The sequence below is a fragment of the Leuresthes tenuis genome, unplaced genomic scaffold, assembly GCF_036924035.1.
Source record: "Leuresthes tenuis unplaced genomic scaffold, fLeuTen1.0.hap1 SCAF_12, whole genome shotgun sequence".
NCBI classification, from domain to species: domain Eukaryota; kingdom Metazoa; phylum Chordata; class Actinopteri; order Atheriniformes; family Atherinopsidae; genus Leuresthes; species Leuresthes tenuis.
Genome location: NW_027325366.1, coordinates 20,057,331 through 20,070,832, shown reverse-complemented (window position 1 = coordinate 20,070,832; position 13,502 = coordinate 20,057,331). Strand labels below are relative to the sequence as shown.

The following is a 13,502-nucleotide window of genomic DNA, read 5'->3' as shown; positions in this document are numbered from 1 at the left end:
TCTGGATAAAGTACGAAAGTCATTCAAAAGAATACATGAGAGCACTGCAATGCATAGTCAGAAAAAGTTGAAATGAGTTGTTTTCCGTCACTTTGGAAACAAAGTAAAACTGTCCCTGATCTACTTTAAAATTATCTTAAAATCATTAAGCCAAAGACTAAAACTTGATAAACTGATAAATTCCCCATGATCTCAATGACATTTTAAACCATAAAAGATATATTTTTCATTATGAACCAACTCTACAGCTCTACTGAGGACTTTGTGTATATGATCAACGCTGCAGTTCTCAAATTCTAGTTCAGGTTCACGAAGAACCTGAAAGTTAATTTGCACAACATTTACAGAGTTAAATTACTGAGTTTCTGGAATTAGAGTGCCAGATTTATCGGGACAGCTTTGGTTTTTTTTTGCATGTGTGTGTGGGATCTAAAAACGACTAAATGCTCTTTAACTCTCCATGAAGAAGTAGCAGAATCTGTTTTGTCCCAAATATGTCCTATAACAAGGCAATAACCTCAAACATACAGCAAGAGCCATTCACTATTTTCAGTCACAAGAGGAACAATGAGTTCTGCAACAGATGGTCCATCCCCACAGAAGTCTGATGTCTACATCATTGAGTCAGTGAGAGATTACAGGAAGGGAGAGAAGCAAGCAAGACTGATAAAACCCACAGAAAGCTGAAAAGTTCTCAGACCTTCTCATTAAAAGGGTGCACAAATGTACCTTGGTTTTCCTGAGCGCAGGTTGTAAGGTGTTACAGACAAACATAAATTATTCATCGAAAGTTTTTGCAACACATTTCCAGTTTTCTTTTCTGAGCTAAAATGCTGATAACGTAGTGTATTTTCCGACTGAAACAAGCTCGAGGCTTTAGTTGACCAAATCTATCAATCTCAAAACTGAGCTGAAGCTATAAGCAGCAGTCTCTGGAGAATCCTCAACAGTGGTGGTAGATCAGGACATAGAGAATCACTGAGAGATTTAGTGACCGTAAACACACACTTCTGATCCATATTATCATTCTACTCGCTGCTACTGTAAACCGACAAGTGATGATTTCACATGATGTGAGAATCTGGATGTCTGCCCATTTCACATTCGTTTGGATACATCTGTGCTGAATAAGACATTCAAATGTGAAAATGCATAAAAAATATTCTATTCATGTCTCTGGCACGCGTGAAAAAAAATGACAGAACAATCAATGGAACAATATCAAATAACTTTTTTATTTTGTTTCATTTTGTCTGCAACTATACAAAAAAATATGCCTTCTTTTTTTCTTTATTTTGTGTATAAATGTGAGCCTTTTAATGTTTATTTTCACGAAGAAAAAAAGAAAAAAGAGAGTCTTTCATCAAGACATGACCCTCCTCACTGTCCTTGTTCAAAATGCTGCTTTTTTAGTTGCATTTTATGAAGGAGTTGATTACATAATTTTTCGATGACTCTGCAAGAGACTGAGTCACTTCTTATCAAGCACTACATTTACTATACACTTACAATGACTTGTAAAGAAGGACTTGCTGTTCCCTACAATTTAATCATTACATTCTTTAAAGCAGGGGCTCTTTATTAAAGAGACCCAATTAGACTGTAACACTGTAAATCTATACATCAGTAATCAATGTGAGAAGGTTACATACACCACATTAACCAAGTCAATCCACTTCCCTCTTATAGGTGATTTGGGGAGAATATAGTGTCAGGTAATTATTGGAATGATATTTTTCATGTAATCAGGGTACTGAATACCAAAGTACAAAAGTGCAACTGTGTTTCACATATTTCCTTCCACAATCATCACAAGGCAGCCTCACAATAAATAAGAGACAGGCTTTCTGATTCCCATAGAGCTTCAATTCCCAGGTAATTCAATTGATACATTTCCATTGGGAGCTACAATCATTTTACTTTTCCTCTTTTCCTCGCTTCATTTTTTTAAACATACTCTGTAGAATCATTTTTTTGGGCCAGATGTTCAGGAAATCATTTATCTTTTAAATTTTCTCCAATAGGCTGAAATCAGTCCATTTAGTCCTGGGTCTTCCCTGTTAAGATGAAAACTCTTCTTGACTTTGTGGTAGTAATGTCTGATGTCTATAGCAATATAAATCTTGCTTTTCTATTTTTTGCTGTATGTAACAACCTTCTTTCTGATCACAACAGCCCAGTCGCGTTTTCAGTGTCACGGCTTTAGTTCAGTCCAACATAATGAGCCTATCTAACTGACAGCAGGAGTCATGTGGCATTCTATCAGATATTCAATAAATATTGCATTTATTTTTGTATTGTTTGTGTGTAAGTTGACAAGTTTTGTGCTGAACTTCTCAGAAAACTTGACACTCCCGGCAAAGCAGTTCTCTCCTATTACCAGTCACCATTTAGCCCAGCAGGAGAGCAGAATCCTATGAATAAAATCTTTTCAAGCAGGAAATGTTGACAGAAGAATGACAAATACAGCATCTTCCAATCCAAGGGCCAAATGTAAGTCAATGACAGAGATGTTGTCAAAATATGATAACAACACAGCACAAGCTGTAACATCTTTTAAAATAGTTTAAAGTAAAATCTTTTGCCATTTAGACCTGGGCAATCTCTCTAATTTCATTGATGAAAACAAGGTTTGAAAAAGATCCATGTGAACTTGTTTTCTAAAAGTGTTAAACACATAAAGGGATTTGCATATGTTTAAATATTTAATTTGCTCAATCAAGTGGTATTTAAATATTCAGTTACTGCCATGTTCATTCTTTGCCTCCATAAAGCATTAGTCCCAAAGCCCTTGGATTTCAACACTTAGGTGTTCACTTATTCATGAGCAGAACATAAAAGTGTCAACAATGTCAACTTATATCTGTGTTACTTAAAGCTTTGCAGCTTTTTGATAAAGTCACCCAATCAACACCAAAGTCTGCAGCTCCCAGCTCGCTGTCAGTGTTCGCTGGTACAAACCAGACACAGCTTAAAATATTATTCAACTCGTACTATTATTGGTACAGTTTTACAGCAAAATATGTCATTTTCTGTTTTGGAATTAATGGTAACCGCATGTGAGGCAGCAAACACAGGTAGCGTCAAAATGAAAATTGAATCTACAAGTCTCTCACTTGTGTGAGTGCTCTGATTATGCAACATGCTCTCTGTGGTTTTATTTCCATATCCAGCACATCCATTAATTCAGTTTGACCACATTGCTGAGCCTTGCACCCAGACAGTAATACTGTAACACTGATACAAAGGACAATGACATAACAGCAGAGCCAAGTTAAAAAGAAATTTCTTAAATTCTGCTTGACTAGACTTACCAATGTATTGGTTCCATTCTGGATCCAGATCAGCTTGATTGGCCAGGCACCCCTTCATCACATTAAGGCAGTAATTCTTACATGGTTTTACTGCTGGCATGCCCTGACAAAAAGGGCAGTACAGCATCTTTGTCAGCGCTCGTATACAAGCTGGAGTGCTGCTTACCTGCAAGGACACAGAGTGTTACAGCAGTCATCAGTGTCTGGAGAGTCCCACAGAGATCTATGGTAATTGTAATCATTTTATTCATCCATTTTTGACTTGTAAGAGTGTCATTTGACATTTTAGTACTTTCTCAACTATATTCCCTGTAACGTCACAAGTGACCTAAAGAAATCCTTTCATTTCTGCTATTAGCATTCAGACAAGACAATGTGTGTTGAAAAGACTTATTACATAAAGAGGGAAAAGTCGCATTGGGTTTCAAACAAACATACACACAACATACAAAATACAAGCCCAAACTTAGAAACAATAAGACGAGCACAGATATCGCTGAATTTTTCATGTCAAACCAGTTTTATTAGAAAAAAGGTGATTTACAAAAGTGCTATAAAAAAACCCTGCGTGTAAATGTTTAATGTAAACTTAATGTAAATGTAAGAGGAGGATAAAATGATGATCCCTCATTGCTGCCTATATGCCTGTAGATTCATAATCCCAGCTCAATAAAAGCCTGGCCCTTTAAATCACAATGATCCGCAGCCAGGGGCTGCTAAGCACTTGCTTAGCACTCTGAAATTTAAAAAAAATAAATATGGTGACCACAAAGCAGGAGAGCTGAAAGGAGAATGCAAAAACAGCAGTTTTTTTTTATTCTTTATCGGAGGCTTCTTAAGGTTGACTGCAAAAAGAGTTAGTACAAGAGGTAATTCATATTACTAATAACAGCCTTACATAATGACTCAGAATTACACTTTTTTTCAATTTTCCCCTTATTGTTATCTATTTAAAGATTTCTGCTGCAACTATTTGATTTCCATTTGGTGATGAAGTATTATTGAGATGTTTAAGCACTGTTTCCTTGAACACTTTTACATTTTCCAATGTCTGTGACGACTGTTGTAGACTTTTACAAAGATTACACAGACACAGAACATTCAATCTATTAATCCAGCAGAAAACAGCTGAGTGTGTTCAGTCAGAGGCTTCTTCAGCATCTTTAAGTAAAGAAGAGTGCAGGTGGTCGTTCCAGCCCACAGCAACAGCCCAACACAATGACTGCTTAAAATAACAACTGATGGACTGTCGTTTGTTCATCTTATACTACTGCAACAATATCATTTCCCCTCACGGCTCAGTGAAGTATCTTTTATTTATTCATTTGCAAATGGAATTGATAAAAATCCCCTAAACAAAAACTGACAGAATGTCAGTTGGGAAAAAAAAAATTATTTTGATGAAATGTGTTACTAAGAACTGTCAAAACTTTCGTGGTGAGTCATATTCTATTTTGAAACTGTTTAAATCAGAAACAGAGAAAATCAAAATCCAAAGCTCCCCATAACACAATTTGCAGATTATGATGCTTGTCAAATGATTTCTAATACAAGATTATAATCAAAACAACAATATCTAGATTTAGATATACTTTGTCCTTTTAGGGAACAGACTAATCATAAGGAATTTCACAAATGTGAATGGCATCCTGTGAAAGCAGGAGGGAAATATGAGTCATATGAGTCCTTCACCATCATTCTCAAGTTTTTACTTTAACCAGCCACAAAATCTTTGTACGGAGGTAGGAGGGGTACTTGGACAGGGAGGTTACCAGCCGGAGTTGAATAGGTAGGTTACGAGCAGTTATTCCAATTATTTGCTTCTTCAAGGCCAACATAGGGATACTTTCAGTTTAAAATATCACTTACTGAAACACTTAAGTCACTTCATAGTTAGGTTTAAGGCAATACAATCACTTGCTTTGAATAAGAAATAATCATGGTAAAGGCTTTAATACGTTATTTTTGTAACATGACCATCACCTTATTGGATGCCATTTTTACACACAACTGCTATCATGACGACTAGAGGTGGCAAAATCTTCAAATGGTAATTTTGGTTTGAGTGAGCGACTGACTCTTGGGGCTTTATTTGGGAGGAGGCAGTCTAAAAAAGTTCTTCAATTAAATAATAAGATGGTTAAAGCCAAGCCAAACTAGAAGGATGTGGAGGCACTAAAACGCAAAATTACATCTCTACTTTGCAGTCTGTAAACTTGCAAAGCAACAATATACCAAAATACGACATTGATTTTGCTACGCAAGATCTGAGAAGAGGACAGCACTCAACATCCCGAATTTTATTGCTCTCAACACAAAAATGCGTGCACTCAGAGGTCCCGTTGAGATGTTCAACATGAAAGGTCTGGGGTTATAGCTAATGGTCTTTTTTCATGAAGCAACAATAGGAGCTTTATTCTGCAGCTTTCTGTTTGAAAACGTGTCTTTTAAGATGATCCCGCTTTGATACTTGCTGTAGTGTTGTTAGTTTGATTTTTAAAAAAAAACAAAAAAACATAATCTATTATGTTTTGTTGTTGTTTCTCTGGAAGAGATGCATGAGTAAGTTTGTAAGACATTCGGCTCTTGTTGTGTTTAGCGTGAATGCACTTACTGCAATTTGCTTTGGACAAAAGCCAGCGCTAAATGAATGTGCTGATTGTGATAAAGAGCCTTTTATCGCCTTACTCTTTGCTTTTTGAGAATAGATTACATGACTTTGCCTGCTTGAGGGCCATAAGCAACACATATATTATGGCATTCTTTTGCCACCACTTAAGATTTTACATCTATTAAGAGGCGAAATGGGGGCTGCCTACAAATAATAACTGTATCACAATTATTAGACTAAAATGGGGAAGTTTAATTTTGATATACAAGCATATTCCTCTACTCAGCTAAGGTGTTTACCTCAAAATAAATATTTTTACCTTCCATATTTACAGAGATTTTACTTACATAAAAAGGATTTATCTTAAGGTGAAAGTTAACTATTTGAATGCATTTTAGAATTTATTCTTTCCAGATGAAACCTGTGGGCTCGAAGCTTCACAGATCCTCACAACTTGCCAATGAGCAAGAGAACTAATACTCGATGGATATCCATGGAGGCATATTACTATCTTTAACCAGGAGCACTTTTTTTTTCGATTTGAGATTAGTATTCCTTGTTCTAAAGCTCAAATACTGTACTGCTTGCCCTAAAAACTCTACCGTAACGCTCCAAAAATTCTGTGTAAATATGCTCTGCTTTATCTCAGAACTATGCCCTGCTCTCAGGTTTGAGCCCCTCTCCATTCACTCAGGGTTCTTCTTATTTTTATCATTAAGATCTAGTGCACTTGTTCAACTACATAAGAATAGAAATGCAGTTACATGACTAATCTAATTAAACGCTTTGACATCTTACAGTAAAGGATTGCAATCTTCTCATTTAACAAAATGGATGTGTCCAATTAGTGGTTACTAAGGCTCTCAAAGAAACAAGAGAACAAACAGAGAATGTTATCGTCTACATCTGACTGTAGTTAACACATTAAATATTCTTTTCGACTACCGCTGTGACCTTATATGATTCTATCTATTTATATATATTGTATTTATATATGATTAAACTTAATCTACTTCAAATGAACAAAAATAATTTGTTTGGAATATGTTTGATCCTGGCGCTACTTCCAAGCTCCGCTGGGTTGTGTGTTCAATCTCTTCCCATGCAAAAAAAGAAACGACATCAACTACTTCAATGAAATATATTGCAAGGATGCTACATCTTAGAGGCAGTCTGAAACGGACACCTCTAGCGGGGTGTCTCATTTCATTATGCTTACACTCAATCTGTCATGATGAGTTTATACCCTGGGGATCAAAGGGCTGCAGTCTCAGACACATGAACTGGATCTCAGGTCCCACTGAAATGTCAAGAGGTGAAGCTGGGACATGTTGGCTTGTAAGAAACACGCGGTGTAACCCAATAAACACGTACTAATAAGACATCCTCTGTGACTTCTAAATGAGCCTAACCACTATTACTGGGGAGGGGCGGGGCTGTAGAGAAGGAAACAAGCTTACAGTTCATTGAGTGCACTGTGGAGAGGACAACCAGAAAAATTAATGCTGGATTTAGTTGAGAATTGCAGCATCTCTTGCTTCTCCCTTTTCTCTGGTTCTCTGATAATTGAGGGTTACTATATTTTCACTGGCTTCTGGTTATACTGTAGAGGGGATCTATAAATATTTATCATGGGGTTGATAATTGAATCAAACTGATTACAGGAAAGAAAAAAAAAACCCGCTGTGGCTTGCAGTGGACTGAATCGGTGCTTCTCTCAAGCCCTATGACGGCATGCAGAGGCAGCTTTGTTGTTGTTGAGTGTGACTAAATCCACGCCTTAGCCTTTTGCTTCTCCTTTAATCTAACTTTGTACATGATCAGAGCAACACACACTCCCCGGGCTATGTGCTATACTGCAGAAGCTGCATTAACTTTACATTGCTTCAAACAGAAAACGACAGCGGCAGCATGATTAATGGCTTGTGTGTACTCCGTGAACAAATATTAGGCGAGAGAGCAATAAACACTGTTAGCAGAAATGTCTTTTCTCTCCTCTTTCATTGTCTGGACATCTCTCCTGCGCGATCCACACACCTCTCGACACTGTTTTCTTGACAGTGACCAATCGAGCTGCTCTGAGTCCCACTTTTTTTTTTTTATCCCACATTCCTGAGCCCTGATACATACATGTATCAAGAGAGCCTTCATTTGTCAGAAACAGTGTCTTGGAGAAAATAGAAAGACATGAGGGTTTACAACTGAAACACAAACCAAAATAAGTCATCTGGCTTGTTATAATTAGTTTATGGTTGTATTTAGCTGAGGTCAAATGTAAAAGAAAATGTTGAAAATATTTTTTCTCAGGAATCAGCAAATAAAATCAGGTTCAGTATAGAATCTGTGCCTGTGGGGCTGGGGCAGGTTGTTATTCATTGACCAGTTTATTATTATCATTATTTCAAAATGCTATTAAAATGGTAAGGATTTTTACCTTAGAGACTCTCTGGGCCACTTCCCGGCCAACGGAGAGCCCTTGGACAAATGTCCGTGCAGCGATGAATGCGCGGGTAATCTGAGCCTTGAGCTTCCTGGGCACGTCTCCAAAAGGCTTGAGCTGGTCGGTGTACTTACTGATACACTCCAGATAGTCCTCAGTAATGACATACTGGGAGTTGAGCAACGTGAACATACGCTCCAGCAGCCGTGACCAGAAGTCATTGAGCATTTCTTCCAGGTTAACATTCCCTCCTGTGTAATAGCGCTTCAGCTCAGCAAACAGGTTCTCAAAGACTTCTGAGTTCTGCATGTAAGGCTTGCCGTAAGTCCTCACAAACATCTCATTCAGAGACCTCTCTGTGTTATCCAGCAGCTCCAGAAAGAATTCTGGGTTAAGAAATGAAAGAAAAAAAGCATTAGTTTTTGTCCAGTCATCTCACACATAGAATTACCCTGATAAGAGATAATTGTTTATGCATTCATATGTAGATATGCTTTTATACGATGATATGATTTTCTACATTTGTGATTCAGTTAGAAACACAAAAAGAGGATCTGTGTAACTGCAGAATAGAACACTGTTGAAGTCAGTCACATTGATTAATAAGAAAATGCAATACTAGTGGCTCTGTAAGGGCGTTGTTTTCATCGCGAAGCAACTTCACAGATTTATTGTTGTTGGCTATGGGAGATGTGAAGGTTCTTCCCAATAAAAACAACGCCCTTATACAGTCACTAGTATTTTTATTTTCTTATTAATCAATGTGATTGACTTCATGTCTAAACAGTGTTCTATTCCGCAATTACATGTGTGTTTTAGAAGCAAATATCTTGTGTTTCCGTGTAATTTCTATCATTTAATTATATAGCTATCTACCCAAATACATCTCTACACCTCAATATAAATATGTATTGCTCAATGATGTCCTACATTCATGCCAGTATTTAACTGTATGCTGCAGAGTAAGTCTAAAAAATGACCCAGTCTGTGGGGTTTACAGCCCTTTTCCATTCTCCTCCTCTGCTTGTTTCCACTCTGACCTCTTCGACACATCAGAAATTAGAATAATATTTCTGACCATCTGCTACCCATAATGATGATACTAGCATTCAAAAGCTATTATTCTATTGAATTGAGCTTCAAAACTCATTCAATTATAGAGAAATTAGCATATTTTTGTTTTTGTGTAATGCTTACTTTAAGCTTACTTTAAGGTAAAGGTAACATGGCATCTCGTTAATGTGAATCACACTTTCTGGTGGGCTGTTTAACTCAAACCCTTCATATCCCAATTTTCTTGCAAAGTGATGCTCAAAGCCAAATCGTTAAGCCCCTCTTCTGTTGTTGCGCAATCTGTGACATGTTGTTGCACACTGAGGACCTCTGAGTTTGTCCTACAATGTCTGTAACAGGGATACTGATCATCCGTCCTCTTAGTCCTGTGTGGCTCTGTGTATCAGGCTTGTTCTCAAGCAGACCTTAGATAAGCAATTACTACAAGTCAGAGGGGTTTGGAGGCTTTGTCGTGTCATGTTCCCGAAGCTGTACCTGAGCAGCTTTTGAAGTGCTGTGTTACTGGGGGAGGCTGTTGCTGTCAAGCAATGCCGTTGCCATGTGGAGGTGTGCTTTGGTCTGCAACAGTGTTTAAGTAGGTGGTACATGTCAGTGGTTTTGTTGTTGTGGCTGATCACTGTTCATATCTATGTCCAACACTAACTCTCCCTGTAGTGCTGCTTTTGTCTCCACTATCTGCTGATGAAAATAAAATTGTTTTCCTTTCTTTCTTTCTTTCTTTTTTTATAGTAATGTGTCACATTATATTTGGAGCACAAACTTCGTCTGGTGGATGGTGGTGGAAAATAAAAATATCTTATATTATATATTTGAACTTATTCTGAACTACAAAATTAGATTATTCTTCAAGTGACACCTCTATCATTACAATATTAAGTCACTGTTTATATAAATATATTGATTAGTGTTCTTTTAGAGTCTCTAGTTTCATAGAAGCATGAAAGGATCAAATACAGTGTGGACAGAGCCAGTATCAAAACAACATTATGATGGGAATAGTTTAAATAAATACATAAGCAAACAAACAAACGTTAAATAAAGAAACAGAATGGCTGCATATGCTGTCCCTGTACAATACGTGAGTCATTGATTCTATGAGCTTTGTGACGGCCGCGGTTTTATCTCAGTTGTGGATTCCTGAGACAATATGCTCGATAGACTACTGAATCTGCAGCAGCTGCTGCCTTTTTCAGGGGGAACATTTTCTCACACAGTTCATCGCAGCTTGGTTACATCTCAACAGCACATTACAGCCAATTATCATAATGGCTCACACAAAAGTGTAATGGACTTGAAGTGGTCATTAGCTCCGAGCAGCGCAGGTGAAATTACAGATTACAACAGCGGTTAGAAAAAAAAATGGATAGACATTCTCTATGATACCACACCAAGTAACATCTGACCAGTTCTATCAAAGGCTGCCCACATTAGCAGGAGGTAAAAAAATACCTTATTGTCAAGGTTGCACAACACTTACACTGCTTTTTTTAAAAAAATATATATATATATACATGTACATATATATTGTGTATTATGTGCCTTCATGATTGAGACAAATGTATTTTTAGCTGCAAGCAGCAGGTATCATAACTCACTTTATATTAGCTTGGAAGGTATAGATTCCAATCCTGCACAAATCTGTTCAGCAGCAAACTGCTTCTGATTTGTCACATGACATGTGTTTTAAAAGCGACGTGCTTTTTTATCACAATTAATTACTGTTCGTTTACACATCTTGCCAAGCACCAGTGAGTGTTATAACTGGAATGGTTCCTCTGGGGAGCTGATAAAATTAGCTTACCTTCACACACACTTCTGTGCTCATCATAAGAATATCTAGATTTGTTCCTTCTAAATCCAGGACAATGTAGGCCAAAGTATTTTTCAGTATTTTTGAGAATATATAGTAAATGGCTAAAACGAGCAGTTATTATTAAATATGCAAAACTTCAAACATGATTTGTACCCAAGAGGCTTGTCTATTGTAACAAGAAGAGTCAGTGGTGCTGAATGATATGTATGCTGCTTAATGACAGCTTCTGAGTCAGTTTAAGATTTAATAATGTCTGCATATATGTAATGTTATTTACATTTTGATCTAATTCTAAGCTGTTTTGAGATGATTAGGATGCATAATTACTGCGCATTATAAATTGGCGGACTGAAACCGAAGGAATGAGTGAAGGAGACATCATAACCGGTGAACATTCAAGAGGAATCTCATATTTCACAATAAATATCATGCAAAATTTCGAAGACAAGAGATATTATAAACCAACATAAGAGCATTTTAGTAATTAAGTTGTTTGTGCACATAAGAGTTGCAATAACTGCAAACATACTGAAATACTGGACAGCAGTGGTTTAAACAATCAACTTGCAGAGAGCTCATAACATTTCACTGATAAAGCTCAGTTTGGCTGAGACTCCTTTCTGTGTAAACAGAGCTCTGGAGAAGAGCTATTCTCTCTGTGATAAAAAGGAAATTCTGTGCTTCTACAGAAATCTACTGATCCAGGTTGTGATGTGTGATGTCAAGGATGTCAGCTGTCTATCTCAACAATCTTGAGACATAGAATTCCTGCTATAAGCCAGATGACGGGGGAGGCAAGTTTCGTGAATTGAATTCATACGCACGCCACAGCTTTTGGAAAGAACAGAACCTACGAAGTCCACCCAATTAACACAACCAACGAATGGAGCTGTGGAAGGGATGACTTCTTCTCTGAGGACTCTCATGGGAAGTGGCCCGCAGAATTAATTACCACAAAGTCTCTTGAACTGTGACCAGCCAACTAAAAAGGTTAATAGGGTTGGTTTTCCACCTCAGTTCGGCTGTTGTCTTTTAACTAATTGCAAAGTATAATGACGGAAAATAAATCAAATCCATACATTTTGGTGCACAAATGACAATCTAACAGTAAAAATGCATTGTTATTTCAAAGACTTTGTACTAATAATAACTAATGTATACTGAAAAACTGATTACAACATTTGTGGTAGTTATTTCCAAGTTTCACTTTAAGATAAATTGAGAAAACAGGTCATTGAAAATGACTGCAGCTAAAGTGGAATTTAAAATCTGATACAACAATTCCAGGTCACTACTTTAGTATATCAATAATAGTCTGCCTGGCCAAAAAACAACGACAACAGAATAAATTAATAAAAGATGTCATCTCATGGCTCATCACATCTCTGTGACTAATATGTTTCAGCAGGCAAAGTTATTCAACCCTAGGTGATGCATACAGAAGATACATCCTGTAACTGTGGCAAAGTATTGCGTTTTGTGTGACAAAAAGGGTGAAATTATTGGTCTTCATCAAGCAAACAAAATGGTTGAGGAGATTTCTGAGACTAATAAAACCAAGTTAAGGACTGTCCAGTACATTAAAATCTGAAAGGATAGTGGTGAACCATCGTCTTTGAGTAGGATATCTTAAATGACCATGGCCAGATATCACTTAAATAAAACCATTTCCATAAGCACAATGTGAAGAAAACTCAAGACACTGAGACTAAACAGTTGTGTTGACGCAAGAAAAGCACTTCTCTCTAAGGCTAATAAAAAAAAGCTTCAACTTGCCGAGGAGCATAAAGATTGGACTCTGGAGCAATGAAAAAAAGGTCAAGTGGTCTGATGAAGGCATATTTACCCTGTTCCAGAGTGATGGGCACCCCAGGATAAAAAGGAGCAACTGGGGAGGTACTGCACCTATCATCACTAATGTCTGCTGTGCAAGCCTGAGGGGGCAGTGATATGAACTGTGGTTGCTTCAGTTGGTCATGTCTACGTTCAACAATGTTATGTGGCTAAGAAATTAGGTTAGCTGACAACCAGAGTACACTGGGTGACGAGGGTTTTCCATCAATAGATTTTATTTTCACCTGATGGCAAGTGCATATTCCAAGACTCAAATTGTTATAAAGTGGCTCAGGGAGCATGAGACATAATTTTCATACATTGATTGGCCACCGCAGAGTCCAGACATTAACTCCATTGATCTTTGGAATGTGCTGCAGAAGACTTTCCTCAGTGTTCTGACTCCCTTAGCTGCAC

The 13,502-nt window shown here is 37.3% G+C and overlaps 1 protein-coding gene across 1 annotated transcript in view; it reads right to left on the bottom strand.

Moving 5' to 3' along the window:
• Nucleotides 1-13,502, bottom strand: part of LOC140319374 (glypican-6-like) — a 77,661-nt gene that overhangs the window by 38,576 nt on the left and 25,583 nt on the right. Inside the window, exons 3-4 of the mRNA XM_072396980.1 lie at nucleotides 8,360-8,751; nucleotides 3,315-3,480 (exon numbers count right to left, since the gene is read on the bottom strand). Coding sequence (XP_072253081.1) covers nucleotides 3,315-3,480; nucleotides 8,360-8,751 — 558 coding nt within the window. The remainder of the gene's footprint in view (nucleotides 1-3,314; nucleotides 3,481-8,359; nucleotides 8,752-13,502) is intronic.